Source organism: Rhinatrema bivittatum, chromosome 8, assembly GCF_901001135.1.
Source record: "Rhinatrema bivittatum chromosome 8, aRhiBiv1.1, whole genome shotgun sequence".
Taxonomy (NCBI): Eukaryota; Metazoa; Chordata; class Amphibia; order Gymnophiona; family Rhinatrematidae; genus Rhinatrema; species Rhinatrema bivittatum.
In genome coordinates, this window is record NC_042622.1 from 100,907,879 (window position 1) to 100,929,780 (window position 21,902).

Here is a 21,902-nt window from a genome sequence, read left to right on the forward strand (position 1 = left end):
ACTTGCCCAAGGTCACAAGGAGCGACAGTGGGATTTGAACCCTGGTTTCCTTGGGTCATAGTCCCCTGCTCTAATCACTAGGCTACTCCTCTACTCCTAACCCATGGTTTAAGTGTATGTCTCTCTCTATATATAGTCATATACCCCATTTGTGTACTTGTTATATACGTACATACATGTAACTCATACTGTCGGGCGTATACATTCCTATATCAGTGGCTCAACACAGCCCTTGAGTACCTCCTAGCCAGTCTGGTTTTCAGGATATCCACAAGTAATATGTATAGGATAGATCTGCAAAGAGTGGAGACAGTTCATGCTAATCTTTCTCATGCACATTTATTGTGGATATCCTGAAAACCAGACTGGCTAGGGGGGTGCTTGAGGACTGGGTTGAGAACCATTGGCATACATCTAAATCCATGCACTAGCCTACAAGAATCCCATGCAGGTCTGTTTATTTGAGATAGTGCTTGGGGAATTGGAGAAAACCTACCATCCGTTTGTCAATACTGTACCACCAATCAGAATATAGCAACATCCTCCCCCCAAAAAAATAAAAATACTGAGGTCTACATTTTAAGAGGGTTTATCTGGCTAAATTGGTTTCGCTGCGCCTGAGTTATCCAGCTAAGTTGCTAGCCAGCAGAGTTATCAGGATAATTCCAATATTCTGTATTATCTGGCTAAGTTAGCTAAATAAATTTATTTGACTAACTTTGAGTTACCTGGGTATATTCAGCAGCACACCTGCACCATTGAATATCTGGTATAGGTTAGCCAGATAACTTTTATCTCACTTAGCCAAACTCTCCGAGGCTCAAAATTGCCCTCACTATTTCTGGGATAATTTGTCTAGAAATTATAGTAGCGTGGATTAATAGTTTATCAGATAGTTTCAACTGATTTCTCTGCTATTACCTGCGCTTTGGTCAGACTCTTGCTGGCCAAAGACTGGAAAAGAAGTTTTCTTTTAGTCAGAAGCCTTCGGCACTGCTATTCTACCAGCAGGGGTCACGGGGGGGTCGCATCAAATATATACCAGTCGTTTCTCCAGGGGCAGGGTGATGTGCCTTTACCTCACTGATCCCAATGAACATGAGACTCAAATCGCAGGATCCTTGGTTTGCGGTGCCGTACCATGAGGTCGATGCTTAACCTTCATCCCATAATGTAGGATTTATGGTCTCTCTTTTTTTTTTCTTTTTGAACGAAATGTGAATTCTAATTCCTGAAATTCAGTGGCAGAAAAAAAACAAAGAGACAGAACCGTCTCATCTGGCCCCAGCTGAAAGCTGCTCCGCGTTCTGAAGGAAAATGGTGACACCATTTGATCAGAGCTAGGCAACTTAAGCCACTGCAACTTTATTCAACCTAATTATTTTCATAAATATTGCACTTTATTATTTGTAAATAAAAGTAGAAGACAACAGAAATAATATGCCTGTTCATACTGACAGATCAAAGGCATGAATTCTGCCCTCACAGCTGCTGTTCCCAGTGCCAGGGTACTGTTTGAATAGCACTAGATGTGACCTCGCTCCTCTTCAGCAGTTCCGCCCCACGGACTTTTCAGTGGTGCAGTGCTTCATGACTTGCTTCAAAATTCAAATCTTCCGCAGCATGTCGACAACAGTGTTTGATAAAATTAGAAATAGACATTGCTCTATGTCTCACAGGGAGATGATGGCAAATGAAATGCCAGACCTTGAAAGAAAAGTCCATTTGCTTTTATTGAAACAATAAAACATCAATACTAGAAGCAGAATAAAAAAGTAAAAAGATGATTCACTTGGCAGGTAAAATTGGTGCGATCACCCCTTTTCTCATTCTGATCTTTATTTCTTAATGTTAGAAAGCTTCTTCCATGGAGCCACTCCCACCGCTATGCATTTTAGGCATATTGAGGTGCTCCTGTTTTGAGCCTCATCGCTCTGTATACGAGTATGTATTTATTTATTTAATATTTTTATATACCGAAATTCATGTAGCAAAGTTACATATCACTTCGGTTTACATTAGAACATTAACAAGCATGTAAGAATGTGATTATATACAACAGGGAGATAAACTTGGATCAAGGAACGATCCATATATATGTATAATTGTATATGAATAACTGGAGGGAAAGAGATGTTTTAAAACAATGGGCATGCCCTTAATGAAAGATAGATACATGTGGTTCTAGTTCTGGTAGTTGTATTGGTCCTGGAGAAGACTAAAGTATTTGTAGATAGTGGCACCTTTTAATACAACCAACTGGGTCTTAGAAAGCCTGAAACCGCAAGAAATATGTTCAGGCAAAAAGAAAAGGAGACCCCCGGCCTTAAGATTCAAAGACAAAACACAAAAGCCAAAACAGATCAATATTTTTGAAGACTTTAACCAGTGCCAGTAAGTCCACACTTTACCATCATAGTTTCTTGGTGGGCACTGTGTTAAAAGTGGGAAAGAAATAGCAGCTGCAGCGGTAATAAAGCCAGGTATCTGAAACAAGAATGAGATATCTCCCTGTCTGCTCAGACATTGTGAAACTTTTGTTTTTTTCTGTGTAGGAGCTCTTTACAGAATACTTTAAGAATGCCCCAGGGGCAGGCAACCTTCCAACTAATTCCTGAGCATTTATTATTTTGGTGCAAACAGTACAGACTTGAACGTCATATGCATTCTGGATCCTGATCCTTGTAGCTGTGACATGCGAAATGAAGTAAAGGTTTCTGAACACAGCTAGGATTTTATTCTGGGCTCTGCTTGAACTGAAGGTGATGAAGTTTGGCATCTTGACAGTTGTTGGTATAAATTTACTCTACACCTGACCCTGGGGCACTTCGGAAGCAAGAAATCAGCTTGGCTTGTGTACAGTTCCTGAATGCATCTCATGCTGAGGTAGAAAAGGACAGAGCATCAGTCTTTTCTGGTGACTCCTGTGTGAAATGGCATTGCGCTCCTTGCCCTCCTCAGTTTCCTGCGCTGTTTCCTTAAGAGAGCTTTTTGGTAGGAGCACAAAAGGAAATGGGGAACGTAGGAAAGACAGAAGGGGAAAAAAACCCTTAAGAATCAGAAAATGGTGATAAAAAAAAGGCAGCAGGGATAAAGTAGAAATATCCCATTGTGATAGGGAGAAAGGGGATGTCTCTGCATGAAAAAACAAACTTTGTGGTCACTTGGAGGCACTAGGAGGTCCATAGTCAGATCTGGCTGGCTGGCTGGCTAGCAAAGTTAGCTGGATAAGCTTATTCCAGCTAACTTACGGCGCGAATGTATGCTATAGGAGGGCCGGCTAATAACTCAAGGTGAGGTTTTGGTGGTGGTTTAGGGTTTTGGGGCCAGTTATAAATGCAGAGTGAGACGTATGAACAGCGCAGTAGACCTTGGTGAAGGTTTGACATGATTTGGAGTGAGGAAAGTCACACAAAGATGAGATTTCTACAGTGTTCTCTTGCCCTAGCTTAATGGGCTCTCTACCAGGCTCTTTGGCTCTCCTAAATTTATTCAGCTACATTAAATGGATAACACTCTAAATCTGCCTTGTCCAGCAAACTTAGCCAGATAATGCTGCTCCACTCCAACATAGCTGGATAGGTTTTCAGCCAGCTAAATGCCAAACCTAGCCACACAAATATGCTGAATAATGGACCTCTTAATGTTTATGAATTGTGCCTTACAATGCTTTCTCCAGTTGTAGCCCTCTCTTTAAGCTGCTGGCACAATCTGTGTTTAAAGTTGAAAACAGATCTACCAGTGTCTGCTGTGTACATACGCCTCGTCACCTGCAGCTTTGTAAAAACAGCAAAAGTTTTGAAATGTGTCCACCATTACTCAACAGACTTTTAGCCAGTGCAAACTGTGGTGATTTGCAATTTCTGAGCTGCCTATTTGAAGGCTTTTCCTTCCCTGTGCCTTGTGGAATTTTCAGATCATTTGGAAGATTTCATGAAACTCAAGGCAGTGTGTGGAAAGGAAACTTTCTAAGCAGACTTGGTTGAAATTTGCTTTTGAAGTTTTATTTGCAAATATTTACTGCCTGTGACTTCTCCCAGCTCAGTCCTGCTTCAAGGCATCAGAAGAATCCTGGCATGTGGGCTGGGCCGCTAGCTCAGTGCAGAGCTCTGCCATCAGGAAGAATCCCAGATCAATTTCTAGGGGATCATTCACTAAGCCGCGTTAGGTCATTTTCTGTGAGATAAACACTGTTCTTCATGCGGTAAGTGAGCTAATGCGGGGATAAAAGAGATAATTCAAATATTTTGCATTAATCTGGCCCTGGGACGGTGTATATTTAAATAAGCTGATTAATATGCAAATACATGTAAACCCCCTCATAAATACCTTAAAACGATGAAAATCAAATAACTCAGATTACCGAAAAAATTGCAAGCCATGTAATTTGATTTGAAATTATCTACACATCAACAGGCTGATGCTATATTGGCAAGCGATAAAGGGCACTCATGATTGAGCGCCTGCCATCTTAACGCATGCCAATCCACCTCTCCGGGGGCCCAATGCAAAATGCAAATGGGCTGCCATGGTAAAAAGGAGGTGCTAGGGGAAACTACGCGACCCTAGCGCCTCCTCTGCAGCGGGCGCCCAGGAGAGGTGGCTGTCGGCCACATAGATAGACGGATGCTCAATTTTTCCATACCTGACCGCCAGCACCCCCTTTTTTTTTTTTCAGGACATTATAATTTTCTTTCCTCCGACTTAATATCGCCACGATATTTTTTTGGGCTCCTCCAAAATTTTTCTGAGTAACAATGTGCGCCTTGGGCACTATTACCTACACGCACGATTGGACACGTTTTTTGGATGCACTAACCCCATTTTGCATCAGGGATTATTGACGCGGGTCCAAAACAGGTGGCTAATTGTGGACTGAGCCGTGCGCTGGCTGCACGCTATAGCATCGGCCTGCAAGAGTTGTAACTAACTTTCCCCGAGAGTATCAGGTGTTAATGCATGTCTCGATGTTCCCGTGGGCCTTTTCTTAAAGTAGATGATGGACCTGAGTAAGCACTCCCCCCCCCCCCCCCCCCCCCCCCCGAAAGTAGTCAAAAACCCTGGGGAAATAAATAAACCACAATATATCTGTGTCAATTAGTCCAGTACATAACGAACATAACAATATACTTAGAACAATCACGTTGTGTTAATAAAGTTTTTTTGGCTTTTGTGAAACTAAATTCATAGATTAATTTATCTTCATATATTGGACCATCATACTACCCGTGTGTTTGCAATTTTTACCACTACGGGTTTTGTTTAATCATCGGTCCATAACCTTTTTTTGTATTTTCTAAGACTTTGTGATTTTTTAACTTTGTATTTTTTCATAAATATATGAAAAAGGTACTTCCCTTTAATGGCGCTGTGGTGCTACAAGAGTCTGGAGTTAGGAAATGCCAGTCCGACGTGTCCACATTTCGTGGGCTGCTGCTTCAGGGACTGCACTGGACAGTTCGCGGTGTACAATACTCTCCAGTTAATGCTTATTGGGTGGAGTGTATCGATTAATTCCACATAACTTCCCGAATTTTATTCAAGGTCCAATGTATTTGTTCTATAAAATTAAAAAGTTATTTAAGTTATTTATTCACTAAACAATTTCTTAATGATAAAATGCACATCCTTGGGAATATTGCTGCAAAAGTATCGCGACTTACTCGACCTTGCCACTATTTTCTCTTACCGGCGTTTGAACAAGGGAGAGCGCGGGAATGAGACTGCTTATATGTAAATTTACATACTTCACCTGATTGCTAATGTGGCATGATGAGCTGTCACTCACAAGAAGTGTATCCATTCGATCTCTTTATTCAGCCCATACGGAGCCACTGATTTAAGTTGAAAAATCCATCTCTCTCACTTTGACGAAGACGTTTAACTTGGTCTCCTCTTCTCCAATGTGCTGGTACTACATCTAGTACCGTCCATGAGATTTAGCCCTAAGTAAAAATTATTTTATGTTTCAAGATAAATTTCTTACAAATCAGAGGGACCGCCATGGGGCCAGATATTGCCAATCTGTTTGTTACTGCATTTGAAATGAAGTACATTCAGGGGTGTCATTGGACCCCGTTTCTTAAACATTGGAAGAGATACATAGATGATGTCTTTGTTGTATGGGAAGGATCACAGTCATCACTCTTAGAATTCCACACCTGGCTCAATAGTCTGGACTCATGTCTCACATTCACTATGAATTTTGATAAGAAACAAGTGGCATACTTAGACATACTGATTACCAAACACCAAGACACCCTTACAACAAGTTTGTATCGCAAGCCCAATGATCATAATAATCTTCTTCGGTTTGATAGCTTCCATCCAACTACATTTAAATCCAATCTCCTGGTGGGGCAATTCATGAGACGGAGGCGTTTGTGGTCTGATCAAACTGAATTCAAAGATCAAGCTAAACACATAGCTGACCGCTTTCTCTAGCAAGGATATCCAGTGCCATGCGTAAAAAAAAAGCATACCGCAGAGCCCTCTATTCCAATAGAGAATATTTATTTTGGAAATAAATTCCACAGGATTCGAACCCATAGACCCTGGTGTTAAAACACTAGCATCCCCTGCTATCAGCAGAGCTATCAGAAAACATTGGGAAATTCTTCAAGAAATTCATCCTTCATTTCAAGAATCCATTCGTATTGCTTTTTCCAGGGGCAGAAACAGAGACCACGTTGTGCATTCTAGCGTGTAATATTCCCAAGGATGTGCATTTTATCATTAAGAAATTGTTTAGTAAATAAATAACTTAAATAACTTTTTAATTTTATAGAACAAATAAACTGGACCTTGAATAAAATTCGGGAAGTTATGTGGAATTAATAGATACACTCCACCCGATAAGCATTAACCGGAGAGTATTGTACACCGCGAACTGTCCAGTGCAGTCCCTGAAGCAGCAGCCCACGAAACATGGACACGTCGGACTGGCATTTCCTAACTCCAGACTCTTGAAATGCCACAGCGCCATTAAAGGGAAGTACCTTTTTCATATATTTATGAAAAAATAAGAAGTTAAAAAATCGCAGAGTCTTAGAAAATACAAAAAAAGGTTATGGACCGATGATTAAACAAAACCTGGGGCGGTAAAAATTGCAAGCACCCATTTGCAAACCGCAGGTAGTATGATGGTCTAATATATTAAGATAAATTAATCTATGAATTTGGTTTCACAAAAGCCAAAAAAACTTTATTAACACAACATGATTGTTCGAAATAAATAAACCCCCATCCCCTCCCCCATCACCCCTTAAAGCGGACTTGTCAAAACATAAAAATAATACGCTTTATAAATCGGCACTAGGCCTCTGCCCCAAACCCCACCTCTCTTCTTCAGTCAAAAAATCCAGGTCCTAGAGGTTGGGGCTCCCAACCCCCCCTAGCCCCCCCCCCCTTACTCACAAAATTAACCCTGGTGCTCCAGTGGAGGCCTGGAGCACCTTTGAGGCTCCGGGCCTGGCAGCTACTAATATTTTTAATGTTGCCACCCAATCTTTGTCCCTGTGTGAATGTCTGGGGATGGGGATGTCGGCCTCCATGGCCAGGACTTTTTTTGATTGAAAGGGAAGGGTAGGGGGTTGTGGGATGGGGCCTGGTGTCGATTTATAAAATGTATTTGTTTTAATGTTTTGACAATGGACCATCTTTAGGGGTGGCAGGTTGGTGGACAGGGGGTCAAAGGATACTACTGGGGTTTTAGACTACTTTCGGGCAGGGGGAGGCAGCTTACTCAGGGCCATCGGCCCCTTTAAGCGATAGCAGTCCTACAAGCCCAGGGCTGCAGCCGTGTGTGGTTTGTGGACATTTACCGCCATGGTATTTTTTGCCAGTGGTATGTAAGTGCTAGGAACAATACCAGGGGAATCACAAAGCAGCAGCGCAAATTACCGCAGCTTAGTGACTCCTGTGATAATATTCCCACGGCTTAGTGAATGCGCCTCTTGGATCGGGCTTTCTGGGTTGACTGGGGCTGGAGATGCTGCAGAGGCAGCCTTCACACTCCCTCAGAGAGGGTCTTGATCATCGCTAAGGGTGCCACCTGGATTTACAGCCCGTTATACAGGGTACTGGAAGAAGGAGTACTGCTACAATGACCTACTAGGAACAGTGGTTGGACGGACTTATTATAAGAGAATAAACGTCACTGCTAGTTATGAATTAAAGCTCGTGGTGCCAGGATCCCAGCCCTGATTCTGACTGAGCTGGAAGAAGGAAGGAGAAAAGAACTATGGAGCCAAAAAAAATATTAATAATAAAAGTCCTGCCATGTTTCCTTTTCACACTTCGAGCACCTTCCAAGAAGACCAGATTGCTGCCCCCCCCCAATTCTGTGACAGCTGGATTTCTTCATCCTTCTCTTGGTTTTCAAACTGTGCAAGGAGGCAGCGCTACCACACAAGCACCAAAACAAAAAATGTAACAGGAAATGAGTTTAAAGGAAAATACTTAACACGGAACCTCCAGCCAAAATGGAGCAAAGTTAATCATTGATGTGGGACCGGGTCACAGTTCAGTAACGAACTGTAAGTCAAAGTCTAGATTTAGTGCATTGGGCCCTGCTTGCTTAACAGAACAGGAGGAGAAGCATTGTTTCCCAGGGAGTGAAGCAGAGAGATTTCTGTGTCACTTGGTTCCATGTCAGGCAGGGATTTCATTTCTACTGTAAAAGAAACAATCTGACTTTTTTTTTTGGCCAGATGAGGAAACAAAGGCTGTGGGGTTAGGAAGGCCAGAGCAGAATGACTCTGTTGTTCTGAAACTGCAAAATGATGGGCGGGCGGCTCATTTTCCTGCAGTAACTTTTGGAAAAGGAACAAGTGCATGCTTTGGACTCTTTCTATTCTCCTCGTGGACTGTGCTGCTCTTTAAGCTTTTCCTTAGTTGGGTCTCTTTGCATGGAAGGCAGTCAGAGCTCGGCAATTAATTGCCTGGATTCGGGAAAACCGAACAACGCTTTGTTTTACATAAGGGGTTAGAGAGATGAACTGGAGGCATGAAGTCGGGCAAGGCCATTGAGGGGCACTTTCCTCGGGGAGGAGGGGACAGACTGTTTAAGAACTGATAGGTTAGATGATCCTGTGTGCCCTGTCAAATGTGCTCAGCACCACACAAGAGAAATCTGAATATAGCGATCTTAAGTACTCATTGAGAGTCGCACAGTGGTAAAGGGATTTGAGCTAGGACAGGGGTAGACAGCTCCACTCCTGGACTGCCACAAACAGATCTGGCTTTCAGGACATCCACAATGAATATGCATGAGATATATTGGCATATAATGGAGGTAGTGTATGCAAATATACCTCCTGCATATTCATTATGGATGTGGCACTCCAGGACTTATGTTGCCTACCTCTGATCTGGGATGACAAGGTGCAGCACTGCAATCCCAATATTAGCTTCTAGAGATGTGCAGTCATTGAAGATGACATTGAAAATATGTATTTATTTAAAAGCCTTTATATCCTGCCAAATTCAGTACAAATTTTTCTATGTGGATTATATGGTATAAATACATATAACAATGAAGGACATACAACAGAGATTTAAAAAAATGTACTTTTTTTTTTTTTTTAATCTACTAATCCAAAAAAACCTGCATTCAGTATAGAACCAGAATTAAAATAAATTCAGGATATTGCAAACAGCATTTGTTGTTTTGTTCCCAATCTGAAACACAAAAAAAGCAACACAATTTAGTTTGTTTTTCTGCATTTTTACACATACCAAAACTGTTTAGCAAAGATTGCTTGGAGCAGTTCTTAGAGGTATTCTTGCATTCTCCCTACTCCCATATGCAGTCACACAGCCTCTATATGCTCGTCTTCCACAAGGTAAAAGACTGAAGGTCAGAGGAGGCGCAAGAGCAGGTAAATTGTAATTGCTTGCTGGAGATTTCAGCAATTGCCTCACTCCCTTCTCCTCTCTTCCCTCCCCAAATAGCAGATGCTTTTTCAGAACACATTATTGTCCTGTGTCCTGCCACTCACAGGCCCATTACTTCGTGAAGGGCAGTAAGTGATGTGAAAGCATTATATTACCCTACCAATCTTCCTTCATTCTGCACAGCTAATTAAAAACTGGCTGTCCCCTCGCCACAACATATAGCCATCAATGCACAGCTAGGGAAGGGAAGAGGGGAAAAAATGCATTAAAGAAGATATCGAACTGAAAAATGATGAGAGTGCTCCTCCTCTGAAGGCGAGTTTCAGTTCTGTGACATTATGTACAATTGATTTTTAATATCTAGTGAAACTTACGTCGCCCGTTTTAAAGACATGACAAAGATATCTGGGGGAGGGGGGTGTCTTCAGATCTGCTGCTGAAAACAGTCTCATGGGCCCCTGTTCGACTGTGTCCCCTAGAAATAACATACTGCAGTTCTGGCTGAAGATCGGAGTCGTCCAGACCGGAGTACAGCAGCATACTTTTCTCTCCTTCACATTCCTTTGCAGTAACACCATAACCAGCTACAACAGGCCTCATAAGTCTCCACATGCAGTCACTTATATGGATTGTGGCTCTCTGCCCAGCTACAGATCAGCCAATGGGGCTGCGGTGGAAAGGGGGGGGGGGGTGCAGGAGAGACGCAGCTGAAACCGGCCTGGCTCTACACATCCAGCTCCAGTGCGGGTCCTACAAGCCGCCTGACAAATGCACAAATAATGGAAATCTTTCTGGCTCGGCCCACTGATCTCATAGCCCTTCTGAAAAGCTGGCCAGGCAGCCCCGCTGGTTGCTTGTGGTAAACAGGATGTGCCAGTGGACAGAGCTGTTCCAGCATGACGCAGATGTTACCCAGGGTAAGCATTCTGGAAGCTGGTGTCTGTTTGGAAGCTTTCCATTCGCACTCTGCAGAGCTGTAAGAATACAAATGCAAAAATATATCCCATAAATGTTGAAGCTTAAAGGTATTTTTTTTTTCTTTAAAGGACAGTAAAGTGTTTGACCTATTAAAGAGAGAATATTCTTTTTCTGATAACATAGTCAGGGTTTCTGGAAAATATAGTTCCTGTACAATTTCGTGATTGAATGAGGCGAACTGAACACCCACTATTGTCAGCAAATTAGGCAAGAGCACTTACCTGCAGCCTATACACGGAGTTTACAAATAAATATAGAACAGAGACTTTAATAGAGCATTACTATTGGAAGTTCCCATGGGGCAGGTCATGCTGTAGCTTGTTTGATGCTGAAAGAAAACGCACATAGCAGTTGGCGTGAAATAGGAGAAAAGAAACCAAAGTCTTTTGAACCAACTCCAAAAACGTTGCAAAATGTCGTCATGGGGAGGGGTGGGACAGAGAGGAGGCAAACATAAGAGAAGATGGCAGGTGATGATGTCTCAGGTATGCAGCACTTCAATAAAAGGTTTTGCTCCCTTCTGTACAGGGTGACCTAATTCTCAGTACCTTGCTGTCTTTGGCCTTAATGCTGGTGCCCCTATCATGTCTCATATGTTGTCCGAGGTCCGTGCAATATATGCAAGAATTTCATGAGTGACAAATAGAGGACACTAAACTTCGGGCCATAGTCTGCCATCTCTTACATTATCACAGCAGCGTAGTAATTGTGAGCTCACCCAGCTGTCCCTGCCCACTGAGGCCCTAAGTGATTCCCAGTCACCTTCTTCCCTGTGTCGCTGCCTTCAATGTCTGTCCCAAGCACTCTTCAGTTCTCTTGCTGGTTTAGTTACTGCCAGTTCTGCTGGTTGCCGATCCCAGGCATCGACTGCTCTCCCAAGAAAATAGCAGCAGAACGTTTTGTTGGTCCAGGGATTATCGTCCTGTCCAGGTATCACGTTGAAGTGTGTGGACCAGGCCAGATCGCTAGAATGCTTTAATGTATCCTGGAAATCCGTCTACAGATGGCCTCCAAAAACCTGGAACATTTTAGCACCATAACTCGGATCATTATTTAGAAAGCAAAATCCTGAGACGAGTGGCACGGAGAGTAAGTCTCCTGCTTGTATAATCCATGTCATCCGGCAGAGAGCACATTTTATTACTGTATAAAGAGTCTCCAAGCAGTTTTTCCTTTCTCTGCAGTGTGCATGCAGAGAGAGGACGTTTGGGTAGGACGCTCTCCCTGCCTTGGTACCTTTTGAGTAAGGGTAACAGAGGACATTAAAGTGGTGCATGCTCCAAGAACATGCTGCCTTTTAAAAATGAGTTCCTGCTAGGGGCAGACAGCATTCCCAGTGCTAGCAGATGTCAGCAAAAAAAAAAAAAAAGGCTAGCAACCTCCTTTGATTTATTCAAGTAAACCATGGGAGACTTGAAAGCTTAAACATAATACAACACAGTACTTTGTGGGACCTTTTTTTTTTTCTTAGAGAAAAAACAGACCAGACTGTGCTGCACTCTCCTCTGTGACATTTCTTCAAATAGCTAGAAAGCAAATGTCATACATCTGGGTGGTGGTTGTTGTGTATTGTATAGTGCTGCATTGTACATCTAATAGCGCTATGCAAATGATTAAGTAGTAGTATTTCTTTAAACCCCAGTTCAAGAAAGAAACAAAAAAAAGAGATCTGCAGAAGGATGAATAGAGAGAGGGGGATGCTGTGTAGATGTCTCTTGTGAACAAACAAGTTATTTTGTTACCCTGCTTGTCGGCATTTATTTATAGTTACCCCTCCCCTCCCCGCCCCCACCCCCTCCCCCCCCATAGTCCAGTGTTCTAGTGGCTCTAATTGTCCTGGAAAAATTGGGATTCTCTGCAGGCTTTAACACTTTTTTTTTGGGAGGGGGGAGGGGGCAACATGAGAATTAGCCAGAGCTGATGCTATATTTGGCCATTCAGGATCACACAGGCCACCTTTTCTGATGACTTCTGCCAAGTGTGCAATTTAGCACTGTTTGGTAATACTGATATAAAACTGTAAGAAAACAGCTTGTGATGAATATATATGTTGGATTGCTACAGGTTGGTCTACTTTCCTCTTGCTTTATATGACCAAGATTGTAATTCATTGATAGGTGGTAGCTTGATTTAGCTTAACATAAGCAAGAAAAGGAAAAGATAACAAGAAGCTTAGTGGTACTGTGTCATTCAGCTAGGAGATAGAAGTGACTTATACCTGTTTTGCATGGATATTGATTTGTATGAATAATATGCGACCATGTTTGTGGTGCCTGCTACATTAGAATTCAGATAGCCTCTCTAAAATAACTACCCTTAAATTAGCAAGGGCACACTGCATATTTTTAATTTGTTGCGTTACTGTTTGCCTAAGCCATCATCTTTAATGCATGCCTCACTGCTTTTTTATTAATACCTTTCCAAAACGGTAAGGCTTATATTCCATTTTGGTTAAGTAATAATGCAGTCACGATGAGTCAGTCAATCAATTCACGTAGGGTTTCTATTACTTTTTAACATGCTCTGGGAATCTGCATGACCATGGAAGCTGAGGTTCCAAGTTTGGAATGTTTACAACATGTAGCCTAAGAGTTTTGTGACTTGTGGCCTACTAACCTCTGTTGAATCTGTAATGTTGTCATATTTAGTGATTTGTTCCCGGTTGCTATAAAGCTTATTACACGTTCACACAGAAGGATTATGTATAGAAAACTACATTATGACGTTCATTGTATTGTATCCCTGCATATTATATGGCAAAGGGTACAGATTCTGTTTCGGAGTGATTAGGATACTGGAGAAGAAAAGTAGGACAGTAAATAGGTACCATGAATAGCTCCATACGCAATATGGTAATGAAAGAATGAAATCTTTGCTGAAGGTCAAAGCAATTTCCCTAGATTTTCTAGCTTTATACCAAGAGAAAATATTTTACATATTTGAAAACTGAACAGAGATTTTGTTCAACAATTTCTTTTATTTTCCTGGAGCTATGTAGTCATTTATTTCTTGTTATTTCTTGGTTCTCTTATCTAGATGTTCTTGAAACAATTATCAGGAGGAGAGGGGAGGGGAGGAACACTAACTGAAGAGAGCATGCTGTATCTCACCTTTGTTGAGCTCCCCTGCATATTCAGACAGTGTATCTCTATAGTTATTTCAATCAATAGTGTTACCTTGACCCATTTGCTAAACTAACCAGAGCCACCAAGGTTTCAGCTGAGTTTTTTTATTCACAGGTAGACAGTGGATGTAAAAGATTCATGTGGTAGTCTGCCAATTACTATGCTAAATACATAGTGCAGCTTATGCACTGGGGAACTTGCAGAAGGGGGAGCACATGTGACTATCTGTAACACAGATTTTCATTCAGTTCCATGATTATGAACGATATCAGAACTGTTACAGGTCTTGTTAATCTGACACAGGTAATGTGAGCAGCAGTAGGCAGTGTTACTTAAAGGTGTCCGTAACAGGGAAGAGATGCAAATTGTAAGATCACTCATGCCCTTAGGAAAGAGACGTCCTGAAGATATCCAGTCAAGAGTTGGAGACGTTGCTCCATATTTTAAAGGGAATTGTCATAGCATCAATCTTCAGTGTAGAGTTCTAGTATCTGTATGGGAGATGGAAAAAAATTGAATCCATTATAAGATGTGATTCCTCTTATTGAACCAACATCAGAAATTCCTACATGATGACTTTTCAAGCCACATAGATCCCCCTCATTCAGCTCATGCACTACATTGTCCTTGAATGTCTCTTGTTGGTTCAACATGAGGTATTAAAACTTGCAAAGAGTGTAGCATCAATCTTTCCAGATGGACAGGATCTGTTTGAAGTCATTACCTATTGCATCTTATTTTGTTTCCAGTGAAGTAAAACGACACCTATCTCCATGCACCTCTTTTTAAATATTGTACAGAAACTGAAGAGAATCCCCATATCTACAATTATCTCCAGTGAAATTCCTATTTGATCGTTGTTGATAATGTAATGATTTGTAAGAATGATGAGAGCAATTACCTGTGGTAGCAAGACTATAATGAAGTGACTTTTCTCCTTTGCTTTTTCATCCTCAGATCACATCTAATGCCGAGACTGAAAGAATCGCGATCCCACGAATCTTTGCTCAGTCCCAGTAGTGCCGTTGAGGCTCTGGATCTCAGTATGGAGGAAGAGGTTGTCATCAAACCTGTTCACAGTAGCATTCTAGGCCAGGATTATTGTTTTGAGGTAAGATTACAAAATATCACTGGTTCATCCAGGCTCTGGTTATGACATCTGACTTAGAGGTAAGAGAGATTAAAAAATAAAATAAGTAGCGGAATGTATGCTGCTGGGGTTCAAAATCATAATTATTTCTATGATGGGGAGGCAATTTTCAGAAATTTTTACGTGGGTAAGCACTTTTACCTGAATATCAAATGATGTTTGAAAATTGCCTTCCCCCCGATATGGGCAGGGTTGGGGGAAGGCACAGTAAAGAACATGCAAAGTTTCATTTTGAAATCCCCACAAGTACTTTACCCCGTGGATACACAAGTGGATACAGTCCCTGCGGTTTCCCTGATTTTCAATAGAAAACTCTGTAAGGAGTTTTGCCTTTGATAATTTCTGTGCAGGCCACAAGCACCACAAGATGTGTGAAAATTATCTCCTTGGTGCCCTTCATGATCACCCAAGCGTGATGGGTCTGAATGCTTAATAATTAGATCCAGTCAGATGCGCCACGTAATAATCCCTTCAATATTGATTCTCTACCTGTTATTACTGTTATCTCAAAAGAGAAATTTTCCCCCGACTTCACAAATAAACTCCCAAACCAAAGACCTGTTTATTCACCACGATACTGCTATGGATATATTTTCCTTAATTCAATTTACAGTTAATTATAGGGGATCTCTGTGCACTAAGAATTCTAAAATCTCTAAATGTTTAATTTCTTTATATGGATGCCATCCTGCTACATCATATCCTGATATGAGTTCCAAACAAATACCTACATCTTTAAACTTCAAAATGGAAATGCAGTCTGTGGCTATCAGCCATTGTTCATCTTTACATTCCCTCACGAACCCTCCGTTCCCAAAACCAACTCCTTCAAGTCCTTTCCCCTAAAGCCACGAGACTTAAACACAACAAGAGAGCGGGCATTTTCCATCGCCGGCCCCATTATATGGAATTCTTTACCCAATTCCATCAGAGCGCTAAATGACAAACAAGACTTTAAGAAAGCCCCAAAGCACCTCCTATTCAAAGAGACTTTCAAAAATCTTTTATAATTTCTTCTCCTATCTGACTTTGTTGTCCGCCTAAATGGTCTATTACATTCGTATGTCTGCAGTCCTCATTTCTATTATTTATGTTTATTTCTCAAACAATTTGTCATTTTAATTTTACTTTATATGTGAACAATGTCCTACTAGCTATACTTTATGCTCGTCTTATTGTAAACTGCCCCAAACCTTGGGGGGTATGGTCAACAAATCGTTTTAAATAAATAAAAATAAAATAAATATTTAAGTTGCGACAAAGAAAAGAAAGAGAACCAACAAGACCACCAAATAAAAAAATAGAGGCAAGTTGGTATTTTGTGGGAAGCGTTCAAGCACTGAAGCTTAAAAATCCTTAGAAGGGGGCTGGCCTGATGGCTCATTACCTCTGTGTAGAAAACCTAAATTTGATTCCTTGGTCAAGTCTTCCGTGCCACAGGGTATCTAGGGCTAGAGATGCTGCGGGGGCAGCATTCATTGTCCCTGCAGGGCACGGGACAAGAATGGGCGTGAGAACGGTGACTCGGTAATTGCACAGTGAATGAGATCTACTGATTAGACTCAGGATGCATACATTCTGGACTGCAGAGTGAACCGCAACCTGTGGCCCCTGGCTAACAACTGTCACTGCAAAGGGGGGGATTCTATAGAACAGAAACCCCACTCTTGGGTGGTTGCTAGCGAAGGCTTATAGCGCCATACTCCAATAGAGGCCAGTACTGATTGAGCTGGAAGACTGAAGCAGCAGGCGGAAAGTGCCAAGCTAAAAACATATATATTAATTTAAAAAAAATCCTAAGAAAGCTTACAGAGCAGGGAATACACCACTGTGTGCAGAACATGCAATTTTTTTTCAGAGATATTTCTTTTCTGTAGAAGTAAGCATACAGATGGTCAGGATTACAGTGTCTGAAATTATAGCAAGTCCATTATATTCCATTCAATAGAGAGAATGAATCTGGAATAGCAAATCTGCTTAACATAGACAGCACACTATATAATGGTTGTTTACTAAAGCTACTTAAAATTCCAACAGAATGAAAAATTGGCAAAAAAGTTTAGAGTTTCAGCAAACAGAAACTCTAGACATTCAAGAGAAACTAGTATTTTGCCTTTGCTCCCAAAAGAATATTGGAGTTTCCTGCCCAAAAGCCTAAGAACACCCAGTTTTGTGAATAACATAATTCAAATGCATTTCTGAAGTCTAAACTTAAAGAGATTAAGAAAATGTTGCCTGTTATGGTGTGTATAATATTAAAAAGAAAAACAGATCATATATATCATGTGTGCGGTATTGACCAAGTTACTGTTTTATGCTGCAGGTTGTAAATTCTCATACATGCAGGACAATACAGTACAAAGATTTCCACCTGCAATTTTAAATTTGTGGACACAGGAGAAACTCAGCTGTCCCAAGACACTGTTGTGCCCTGCTGTGGCAAGAGACCTGTCTTCGATTTCTAGATTTAGCTTCCTGGTCCTTGAGCCAGCCAAATAACCAAAATTCCAACCCAACTCTTCCTCCCCCTGCCAAACCTCGTCATGGCCCACTGTGGCTCGTCCCAGCCAAGTTCTTCTCCTACCTGCTCTTCTTGCAGCTGGTGCCTTTACCTACTGTATGGTTCATAGCTCAATCTGTGGAGCGCCCCCCACAGCTGAAAACAGCTGCACAGGAGGGAGAAGAGTGGTAGCAGGAGGAGCAGGTAGGAGGAGAGGACAGACCGGGACAAATGAGTGAGGGGCAGAAATAAAATTAGGCCAGGGCCCCACCAGGTATAGGAAAATGAATGCCCGTGGTGCCCTAGTGAGGCAAAAAATATAAATATAATCATTTTAGTAGCTTAAAATGTCCATGCTAAAGAACATATTCAGAGCCGAATAATCCTAATTGGTAAAATTAATTTGTCTGGATGAACAAAAATGCATATAAATCAGTCTTTCTTGCATACAGTTCTGGTTTTACTGTAAGCTTTATGGGGAAGCATATTATCTCACGACAATGTGTTGTTTGCCTTCCTTTGCCATTTTGCAGTACTAGATTTAATGCAAAAAATCTTTCAAGCCAATTCAGATCAAAAGATTTAGCAAAAAGACTTCTACCTAACAGTAAAGGCATAGCATTGGGACTAGGACCATGCGCATTTTTATCTGCGAGCTTTCAACCAGTTCTCTAAGCGAAAGGACATGCATACTCTCTCTTTGAAAGTTGTTGAGGGTACAAAGTGCGTGTGGACGCTTTCACACATTTTATGTACAGGTAGAATTTTGCTTGAAAAGTACGTGTGAAGATTTCAAAATGCATTCTAGATGTGTCTTTTTCTTTCTCCATCTTAATTGCGCCACCAGGAACCCCTCCTCTTGATGCAGCTAAAGCCAAGAAGGAGTAGAATAACGTGCTGACAGCTGCATTGAGGGCCGGTAATTCTCACACAGCCTATTTTCGTAGGTAAAATGTTTTTAGCCACATAAAATCAGCTTGAAAGTTGACTTCAAGGGGGGAAGGGGGTTTGCACTTTATAATATCGTGCATAAGTCACATCGGTTTTCAAAAGAGACATATGCACATAGGTCTGCTTTGAAAATCATCCCACCAAATCTACCTACACAGGCTACACCTGCTAAAATGCCCACCCAGAACATTTTAGCACATATATATTTTTTTTAATCCAAATGTACGCACATAAATGCAAACCCCTTCCCATCTCCAACCTTGCTCAGACAATTAAACTTACTAGCAAACATGAGATTCGCATGTACATTCACCCGTTTTTTAAAAAGCCTATTTTTGCTCGTATGCGGAAATGCTTTTGAAAATTGTCTTCACTATGTCTAAGATACATGAGGAAGAAGAGCTGAGACTTTTGGTAAATTCCCATGCAGAAAAAAATATCAATTAGTCTTTTTTTAAGATAAGGGTCTATGAATCTGCGGCAAGAAAGTAAAGGCAAGAGGCATTTTTCACGAATAGTTTAAAAGGGCTTTAATTGTTGTACGTTTTTGGTGTGAGACTTTTTGCCACCTTCTACATTTTGCATTGATTTCTAAATTCTTTTTATTGAGTCACTTCAAGAACAATAGTAAGCAGGGAAATGAACACAGACAGGCAAGGACAATGTAAGATCCTCACCCTGCTTATTAGTATGTCATGCCATTTCTTTTTATACATTTTTAATTAGAGGTTGTCATGTTATAAACCTGCTGCTCCCCTTGCAAATGTTGGCATACAGTGCTGGACAAAGCTTCAGAGCTATTTTGGATATGGATAACAGATGAGAGAAGATATTTGTTGGAAATTAATATTTTGCCAGATGAGGAAAGGATATTAATGATTAGGAAATATCTAAGTAATTGATCATTAAAGCAATTATACATTTCTAAATTATATTTATAAAAGCTAAAACTACATATATTTTGTGATTTTTAGTTAGAGAAATATGTATTTCCATGTTTGTTTCTATTTAGTTTTATATATTTATTTATTTATTTATTTATTTATTTATTTATTTATTTAACATTTTTTTTATATACCAAAGTTCTAGCAACAATGTTGCTAATCACTTCGGTTTACATATAACATTGGAGTGACTTAACAAGTGTGTCTTACATGGAACAGGAAAATGAACTTGGAGAAAAATTGAATAAATACTAATAACAAATAACATTAAAACAAAAACAGTAGTAATAGAAATGTTATATACAGGCGATTAAAATGAATCAATTATGAATAAGGTATCTGCAAAATAGACAAGAGGGATTGGAAAATTAATTCTATACTATAAATTAATATACTACCTTTACAGTTGAAAAGGCTATTCAAAATGGCTAACAAGAAGTCCAAATTTTATAATTCAACAAATAAATACAATAACAAATAGAAAAACAAGAAATATAAAATACATTAATTTAATGTGATAAAATATCATAAAATACAATAAAACAATTATATTCATAATAAAGCAATTGAAAAATCATAATAAAAATATAACTGGCACTCAAGTTAACCACCACAGAATATAATTTCATCCAAGCACCAAATCCAAAACAATAACATCGGTGGAAATAACTCACCATGGGGATATCTTTCTCTTTCACAACCCCATTTTAACCAAACCAAAAACAATCTTGGAAATCTTAGGGTCTCCCGAATGGGCTCATAAAGTGGCATGACCCTTTGGCTCATCTCTTCCTGCAGTTGGGGCTGTTATGCCTGACACAGTCACTGGAATGATGTCAACAAGTAGGGGTTAGGGTCAAGATAGCCATGGCTCCTGACTGGAGGTTTTCTCGGTGGCGGCAAAGTGCATCTCAGAATTCTTTCCATGTTCTCCGTAGATTACGAGGCGAGACCCAGAATTATTTATTTTATTTTGCTCCAATTTGATATTCCTTCAGATCCAAACAAACCAGAATGCAGATTACAAAGCAAGTGGAACCATACAACTGCTATTCACCCCACAATAACCAAATCCAATTACACAAAAAACAACAATGCCACTAGATTTAATGAGTATTATATACACACAAAGATAAGAACATAAGAAATTGCCATGCTGGGTCAGACCAAGGGTCCATCAAGCCCAGCATCCTGTTTCCAACAGAGGCCAAACCAGGCCACAAGAACCTGGCAAGTACCCAAACACTAAGAAGATCCCATGCTACTGATGCAATTAATAGCAGTGGCTATTCCTTAAGATTTGCCTAACTTAGCTGTGGTATGCTTCATTGTATTTGAAAAATGAATTTCATAACACCAGGGAAGCTATCTGTTAATAAGATGACCACAATTTAGCTCCATGTTAAGAGAGATACAGGCGGAGCCTATCCTGGCTTTACATGTTTGGCTCACCATACCTTACCCATGCATGCAGTGGGATAAAATCAGGGCTGCCTCAGCGGGTCTCTTGTGACTTTGAGCTGTATGGTCATCCTTTACATGAACTCATGTGAAAACTCATGAGATTCAGACTCCTTGTTGGGAGCTGTGCCCGTGATATAAACTAATCTGAAGCCGGCAGCGCTCTTGCCACCCTGGGAGGAGTGGTAATGAAGGAGGCCCTCGCAAACTTCTTTTGCATGCTCTGTTGATCAGAGCCTTCACTATAACAAGAGCCTGGGGAGATGGGCTCCAGCTGTTTCCATGAAGAATGTTGTTGACTTCAACCTGAGCAAAATAACGATCGAAAAAAAAAATTTTTTTTTTTGCTTCCATCAATCACCTACTGTTGCACTCACTTAGTGACAAGTACTACATCTATCTGAACACAGTACACATGAAAAAGGGTAATGTAAACCTGCCCCAGTGAGTCAGATGAGTGAAAAAGTAACTTGTGATGATAAAGGAGAGTTAGGCTTGAAGGTCTTTGAATGTTAAACTAGCAGCATTACAAAACATTTAGTTTTCATCATTGGGTGGTGAAAATAAATTAAGAGTCTGCTGCTTTGATTTTTTTTGTATTCAGTTCCTGAGGAGAGATTCATGTTATGTCTTTTTGGAAACTCTTCCTAGCTTCCTACACTCACCATTATGAATCTAAGTAAATTGGAGATGATGATGCTGTGCAGACCCCCCATGCACTCTGATACACATCAAGCATGAATTCAGCACAGTTGAAAAATAGGATCAAAGTTAATGGAGGGTAGGGGGGAGTTAAGCACAGGGCATATTTATCTCAGAAAATGGGCAACTACAAGGACGATCGTAGAGTCCTCATTATAAGGTGAATTTTAAAAGCCTGGTGTGCATATCAATTG

At 40.7% G+C, this 21,902-nt stretch overlaps 1 protein-coding gene across 14 annotated transcripts in view; it reads left to right on the forward strand.

Annotated features, from left to right (window-relative positions):
• DAB2IP (DAB2 interacting protein) overlaps positions 1–21,902 on the forward strand; it is a 1,007,890-nt gene that overhangs the window by 764,867 nt on the left and 221,121 nt on the right. For 13 of the 14 annotated variants that reach the window (XM_029614455.1, XM_029614462.1, XM_029614458.1 and 10 more), the window contains one exon: positions 14,958–15,111. In XM_029614455.1, coding sequence (XP_029470315.1) covers positions 14,958–15,111 — 154 coding nt within the window. Of the gene's footprint in view, positions 1–10,674; positions 10,815–14,957; positions 15,112–21,902 lie in introns of those variants that run through there. The other variant, XM_029614464.1, reaches the window with a different exon arrangement.